At 37.0% G+C, this 8,100-nt stretch overlaps 1 protein-coding gene across 1 annotated transcript; it reads left to right on the forward strand.

Moving 5' to 3' along the window:
• Positions 1-392: 392 nt before the first annotated feature.
• Positions 393-2,342, forward strand: LOC137627411 (pigment-dispersing hormone type 1-like). Its single transcript, XM_068358504.1, has 3 exons — positions 393-523; positions 865-961; positions 1,732-2,342. The coding sequence occupies exons 2-3, from the start codon at positions 866-868 to the stop codon at positions 1,870-1,872; spliced, it is 237 nt and encodes a 78-aa protein (XP_068214605.1). The 5' UTR covers positions 393-523; position 865; the 3' UTR covers positions 1,873-2,342.
• The last annotated feature ends 5,758 nt before the right edge of the window (positions 2,343-8,100 follow it).

Raw genomic sequence — 8,100 nt, forward strand, 5'->3', positions numbered from 1 at the left:
TAATCTTAAGAAGTTTTATTTGAACAGAATTCTTTTAAAACTAATCCACTAATCTTCAAAGGTCCCGCGACCAATCTTATTAGTTTATTCAGCTCGATAATAGAATGATAGTGTCACGCTGAATATTTGGTATTTTTTTTTTAGCTTAAGATTTATATTTTTGACAGTGGAGATAAATTTTTTTAATAATAAACGCTCTCAAGCTGTACTGAGAGAGAGAGAGAGAGAGAGAGAGAGAGAGAGAGAGAGAGAGAGAGAGAGAGAGAGAGAGAGAGAGAGAGAGAGAGTGGTGGGGTGGGGGGAGTTAGCGAGACAAAACCATACTGTATTAGGGGATGAGTAAGGACAATGGCCTGAAGAGGGGGGTGGAATCCAGAGGTCTGCGCTGCATAAAAAGTGGACGCAACTGTTCCGAGTCCATCATTGGATCCTAACTTCCCTTGTGGTCACTTTCTTACCATCTTCGAGAGTGAATCCTAGTTTCCTGTCTTTTAATAAACACACGCACACATCAATTTGCCAAGTGGGTTTAACTCTTCTTCTTGTTTTGATACACAGTGATTTATCCTGGACTAAGAACAATCCAAATTATTATTTTTGCTATTTTCATTCTTTCATTAGGGGCTACTTTCCTAGGCTTATCTACATGGAACAATATTCAATACATGATCTACAAGTTCAATTTATCGTATACATTCTTGGGTGTTTTTCATATTATGCAACGCATAACTGGTGTGTATTGTCAAATCCACATTATCGAAAGACTTATAGACTTCAGTTTCTCATTCAATGGAGTTCGTTTCAAGTTTTTATTTCTAAAAACTGTCAGGACTCCCGTAATAAAAAATCGTTATCTCCTTTCAGAATGCAGGTCAAGTTCCTCGCAGTCCTGGTGGTCATGATGGTTGCCCTCTGTTGCGTGACTTTTGCTCAACAGGACGACATACTCACCGAACGACAGGTGAGAATATTTTATCTCTCAGTAACATGATTTAAGACGCATACAAGATGTATTCGAGAATAATTAAATTGATTCCTTTTGAAAAGTGTCTCAGGTGCACAAAGACATCGATCCTGAGTTAGCCAAGGCTAAATGTGAGGTTTCTTTCTTGTGTTACTCGGCAAGAAAATGCCAATAATGACAATTCTTTGGACCAGAATCTTAGTAACACAGTAAGAAGTAAAGCTAGTCTGAAAAAAAAAAGAGAAAAAAATTAAGGTCTTGGTAAACGTATTAAACTTAAATTTTTGTGTAACTTTTATATTATTATTCCTGTATGTAGATATTCCAAGTAAATGTTGTTAATTTATTCATTTCCTTTTCTCAATGTACTAATTTTCTCTGTGGGAGGTCTTGGGCTTTTGGAACTCTGCTTTTTCAACTAGAGTTGTAGCTTAGCTACTACTACTACTACTACTACTACTACTACTACTACTACTACTACTACAATAATAATAATAATAATAATAATAATAATAATAATAATAATAATAATAATAATAATAATAATAATAATAATAATAATAATGTGCCTTTTAAGCAGGCAATTACCTCAGTGTAAATTAATATACTTCCTACGTCATGCATTCTTAAACTGTAGCATGAGACTGATGCCGTAGCCAAATTGTACGATTGCATTGTGTATGTAGATTGCCCCACCTTGTGTAAGACACGGGCTCTTGCCGTTGGGCAGCCCGTAAACGTAAACTAAAGGATGACTTCAATTACAGATCGTGGCAGAACTCGCAGCCCAAATCCTTCGAGTGACCCACGGCCCTTGGGGTGCAGCAATGGCACAGAAGCGCAACTCTGGAATGATTAATTCTATCCTTGGCATTCCTAAGGTCATGACAGAAGCCGGGAAGAAATAGGAGGAGCACGTCTCAGATTTTAGGTTTAGCTAGGCCTAGTTAAGCAAATCACAACAGGGGTTTCTTGTGTGGTAAACACAAGGATTTAATTAATGATGAATTAGGAATAATAAAAAGACGATTAAGGTGCTATGTTACAAGATATGTCGTACATGATGATTAAAACTTATTAAAAGAACTAAGATATAATCAATTTGTCGTTTTTTCCTCTCACCCTCAGTAAGGGCTATGGCAGATTTCCAAAGGATTTTGTAAAATAAATGAAAATTACCGAACGCCTTAAACTTAACCATCTGTTATCGATTGCCAAGAAAAACAATTTAATAACCAGCCAAAAGCATCTGCATTTTATACGTATTACAATCATGAAAATCGGGAGATACAATTGTAGCCTATCCTTTGTTATTGGAGCTCTTACTGTGTGGAAATGTTTAGTTCCTAATCATTAAAAATAAAGATATTAGAATATTTGAAGGCTTTCTCATATTCCCTTGTCCTGCATATTCATAAGTGAAGAAAGGAGTATATGGATAAATATTCTGTACGTGTATATATATATATATATATATATATATATATATATATATATATATATATATATATATATATATATATATATATATATATATATATACAGAGAGAGAGAGAGAGAGAGAGAGAGAGAGAGAGAGAGAGAGAGAGAGAGAGAGAGAGAGAGAGAGAGAGAGAGAGAGAGAGTTATAAATTAAGTGATGTGATCACCTACTCTTTACAGTGGGTGTAAGCTACTCCCAGATGTAACTCTACATTAATAAACATTTAGGGATTATCATTTGAACGTATTGTTGATGACGTCTTTGTGCATTAATACCTACAAAATATGACTTGCTTCTTAAACTTTCTTAGACCAGCACTTCGTCAAACTCCAATACACATATTGCCATTTTACCCTTCCCTCTTCATAGTTTATATGGTAAATATATTTTGACGTTGTTACTGATCTTAGGATATTCTATATTAATCATTCATTACTTTCCATGTAGTTTATTTCCTTTCCTCAATGGGCTATTTTTCCCTGTTTAAATGCAGCTCATGAATGGCAGAGGCAAGGGCCAGTGACAATACCCTAGGCCTAGAGACTTACCATATGATCAGCGCCCAAGCACCCTCTCCATCCAAGTTACGACCAAGGAGGGGCAAGCAATGGCTGCTGATGACTCAGCAGATAGACCTATAGGCTCCCCCAAAACCCCCCATATTTAGCTAACATGGATGGTAAGGTTGCAGCGACCAGAGGAACTTAACGAGTTTGAGCAGGACTCGAACCCCAGTCTGGCAATCACTGGGGGTTGTAGCTTAGGTAGTAACATTAATATTAATAATGGATATTTAAGACATTCTCCAATATGTCTTATATGACTTTTTCAACCGTTTCTAGAGATTCCTCTCCTCCTATTGCTTAGTAATTCAGAATCATAATTCCTCTAACTATATTATTGTCCACTCTTCCTATATAACAAAACTTTTCGCAAATACTCTCACCCATCCTATCTTTTGTTGAATCTTTCTGCCACTTATCTTTCTTTACATTTTACCCTATAAATACTTATTACTACACATTCTCTACATAAACAATTAATTTGCATATCTTTTACTTTTTTTTATTTGACATCCAGACTTCACTTTAAGGAAGGAGTGACCTTAACAACCCCTTTCACGCATTCACATTTATGGTTCTCAAGACGATCTAAAGCCTTCAAGTTTTCTCTTATATCTATTTTTTTTAAATACAGCCTGCCATCTTTATTGTTTCCCCAATTCTTTAACTCTCCTTATCTCCCCATCTACACATTTCTCCAAGAAATATAAACATCAATCGACCACTAATTCTTACTATAATTTAATCTTTATTGTTCCATCTTTACTGTGATCTTTCTCATCTTGTAAACTCTTTTAGTAGAATCTCTTCGTTAACTTTGATTGTCACAGAATCCTCTATAAATATCAACTGTTCCATATTCCATTAAAGAAGAATAATGTTATCCCACATCTTCTCTCATACCTCAACTATCCTTTCTCTGACCTCTCGTGTCACTCCAATCATAGATATTACATGTCAATGATGACATCCCCTCGTCTCATAGCTACCGCCGAAAAGAGTCAGTCATACTCTCTTGACAAGATGTGATCGACCTTATAATATACCCTCAGTTCATTCACGATATCTAATTCTCCCCATTGCCTCTCTATCATATGCTTCTTCTAGGTAGAAGAATGCCACATTGTATTTTCTTTTGATTTCAGACTTATCACATGTTTTAAAACAAACTCTTGATATAAACAACTTCCTCCTTGCCTAAACCGACACTTGTTTCTCAACTTACATTAATTTCTCAATCAAAATCTTACCATATACTTTATGTTTATACAACTAAAATGATTAATCGCATTTCACTATTACCTGTCGAACTGTTAAGTCATTCCATCAGCGCAATAATCCAATATCTTACTTGTAATCCCATTTAGAGTACAAAACAGAGCCGCTAGATTAATAAAAGGACTACACAATAGGGAAAGAATTACCCCGCCACTAATTAAATTACACTGGCTGCCGGTAAAAGAGAATTGAATACAAGCTACTCTTACTAACGTTAAGATACTGAACCAAAATATCTAAAAAAAAGGCCTGAATAAACTAGAACTAGAAACAAATGTTAACACAAGACACACGAGTGACAAACATAGGCTTTCTGAACCAAGAACAAATAGTAAATTTGGTGAAAGGGCTTTTAGCTACTGTGCGCCTAGACATTATAATAAACTGCCAACTGAAATGAAGGACCTAAAGGGAGCAATTGAATTTAAGAATTTCTGAAACTAAAGACATTACTTTTCACAAGATCATATGATTTGGAAGATGTTACAATCAAAGAATTGTATAAGTTATAATGAAAATGTTTCGTTAGATGATTAATATGGACCCGCCCGAGAAGTGGTTCACTTGACTTCAGTGGAGGGTTGGATTTAAACCCAAAACAAGCAAGCAAGTAGACAAGTAATGTCGATTTATCTTTCGTCAATATCTTCATAGTTTTTTCTCACATTAGCAACGGTGCCTTTTAAAGAATTCTTAGACTGGTGATCATAATTTTCAATCGTCGTGCACCACTCAGCTCTGCATTCTTTTATCCACCACATACAACATATCATCAAAATACTCTTCCACCCACCCACATATGCAGTCATGTCAGAAAGCATTTCAGGATTTATTTTTTTTTTTATCATAAGATTCATCTATTCATTAAAGTTACTTCCCATATCGATTTCCCCTTAAATTTCAAGTTCTCCATATTTTCATTGTTGGCCATATATTTTCCGCTACATTCTTGACTAGGCCTAATCTACTCATCTTCTTGTAAGCATGGCCCAGCCCTACTCTTGTGCTGCAACTGCATCACTAATAATCAGCATTTTTTTTCACTAAAAAAAATTATCTATTCATCAAAACACTTAATATTTTCAATTTCTCTTCAAACTCTTTCACTTACAAAGATTCCATCCTATTCTAACGACTCCAACACACCATAGACTTATGAAAACACAATTATTGTTTTTACTGTCGTTTCTTCAACAAATACTGACTTAAGTTATTTTTATAATATAATTTTCTCGCTTTCTTAATCTTATAAATATATATAAAAGAAAAGGAAAACCAGAGTATGACAAACCACAATGTATGAGAAAGCTTTTGATTCTGTCATAACCTTAGCAACGATGAAAAACCACTCAAAGACAAGGAATAGATGAATCTTATGTTAAAACACTTTAGGATATATATATATATATATATATATATATATATATATATATATATATATATATATATATATATATATATATACACACACACACACACACAGTATATAAAGGTAGTATAGCAATCCAAAATCTACATAAAAAGAGAGGGAGACCCCATCTCTCCTAAATCATTCACAACATGCCTAAAAACGGATTTTGAGCGAAGCGAAAAATCTATTTTTGGGTGAGATAGCCATGGCGTCCTGATGGAAGGTTCCTTTTTGGTAGCTTCCTTGGGTATAAGACTACTAAGATATTCCCAGAGAATTTAACCACAGGTTATCACAGAATTCTAACTTCTGGAGCGAGTATCTCAAAGGTTTCCCTTTAAGACATCGTATATCAACAGGGGACGCATGTCTGAACGCGCCACATAGCTATCTTCACCCCGAACAGAGTTAATGCTTCGGTGTGTAAGGGTTGAGAATAGCTGGGAGCCGCTCCACAGCCAATCTCACTCGTGGCTACTACTGATACTCGAGACGTAAACAAACGGGCGCCATTGCTCAAATGACGTCACGCCCGTCTTCATCCTGAAGCCAGTTGCTGCCCATCACCATGATACAGTAGAACAGGGTGGGATCTAAAACTGGACGAAGTAGCAGGGAGGGTCCATCAGGACGCCATGGCTATCTCACCCAAAAATAGATTTTTCGCTTCGCTCAAAATCCGTTTTTTGGGCTCAAGCCATGGCGTCCTGATGGAAGAGTACCAGAGAATCAATGTATCGTGGTAGATTTTCCCCTAATAGTAAGTGCCAAGGCATTGACAAAACAGCATAGTAATCTTTGATAAAGAACCGTAGGGAAGAAGCATCCTGCCCCCCTTGGCAGTGAAGTTCCCATGGGCTATGCCGACGTCAAAGTGGTATTGAAGGGCTATTCATCCTGATAGAAGAACTTGAAGAACTTGGAGATGAAGCCGAATGTTTGGTATTTGTATAGGAACATTCTGAAAATTAGACCAGTGGTGGTTGGGCACTGTGTATTGAGAGTGATGGTTCATCTCCCGGGTATCAAAAGTAAGTATTCGTGTTGGAACCTTACATAATCAGAGTGAATATAAATTAAGAGTTAGCATCTTAATTTCTTCATAAACATAAGGAAAAGGGGGATAATAAAACTATGACAGGCATGTATTTCATAGTAAGTAGGAGCTGATTGCGACGCACAGGTAATAAAATAGAAATTTTATTTCACAAATGCAGAAATTAAATAATTTACAGCAATAAGTAAAGTTCATTTACAGTAATTATAATGTACATAGAAATAAAGGCTTGCTCTTGAATCTGAAAAGGAATTTCAAGTTTATTAGTAGGTACTCGTTCTCGAGGAACGCAAGTCTTTGATTAAAAACACATCATGCTCAGGGCATGCGGCACTTGTGTGACAACTATGACATTTCACCTGGGATAAGAACAGTTATAAAAGCACTAAGTGTTTTTCGACATCACTATGAATCGCTCGAGGGTCAACATAGGCACCCGAAGAGTTAGAGTCCCAAGTAACTCACTGTTCTACGCAGAGTTAGGTGCAGGTTTCATAACACTACCTGCGGCTACCACAAAATGTTTGACTTCGTGCACTTGTTTCACATAATGTTTAAAGAAAACTCGCGAGGACTTCCAGCCCGTGAAGTTTTTAAGGCTTTCAAAGTCCATGCTCTGAAAGAAATTCAGAGATGATGCCACTTTTCTAGGATCATGACCAGCGGGTGTACTGTTCGGATCCGCTCTGCGAATGAAGTAGGTGATTTTCGCTCTTAATTGTTTCAGTGACAGGTCGCTGCCCGATGTTTCTCCTTTGAAGAGTTGGCCTCCACCAAAGTTTGAAGTTCTGCGAAGATAGACCTTGAGGCTCTCTACTGGACATAGAGAGGCATCCTCCTTCAGGGGGCATATTCTCCAAGGGCCCCATCTTTTGGTGGGTAATTCATTTTTGGCGAGAAACGTCGGATCAGGGGAGAGGGTAACTTCTCCTGTATCGGTAAACAGGATGTGTCCTTCTTCTCTTGATAATGCCACTATTTCGCTGACTCGAGCTCCTGAAGCGAGAGCAAAGAGAAATATAACTTTCTGAGTCAGATCCTTGAGAGGGCATGAATCGTTGTCCAAGTTGGAGGCGTAATGGAGTACCTTGTCTAGTGACCAGGAGATCGGTTTCGGTGGGGGTGCTGGGCGTAGGCGAGCACATGCTTTCGGTAGTTTGTTGAAGATGTCGCTGGACAGATCAATTTGGAAAGCATATAGAATTGGTCTAGTCAAGGCCGATTTGCAGGTTGATATCGTATTGGCTGCTAATCCCTGTCCATGAAGGTGAATAAAGAAGGACATGCAGAAATCAATCGTGATTTCTTTAGGATTTTTTGTCTTGACAAAGGAGACCCATTTCC

The sequence above is a fragment of the Palaemon carinicauda genome, chromosome 35, assembly GCF_036898095.1.
Source record: "Palaemon carinicauda isolate YSFRI2023 chromosome 35, ASM3689809v2, whole genome shotgun sequence".
Lineage (NCBI taxonomy): Eukaryota > Metazoa > Arthropoda > Malacostraca > Decapoda > Palaemonidae > Palaemon > Palaemon carinicauda.

Bases quoted from the DNA above. Each gene is read 5' to 3' on its own strand.
- LOC137627411 (XM_068358504.1), top strand. From the start codon at position 866: ATGCAGGTCAAGTTCCTCGCAGTCCTGGTGGTCATGATGGTTGCCCTC. The intron at 962-1,731 runs GTGAGAATATTT...CTTCAATTACAG, and splicing joins ACATACTCACCGAACGACAG to ATCGTGGCAGAACTCGCAGC.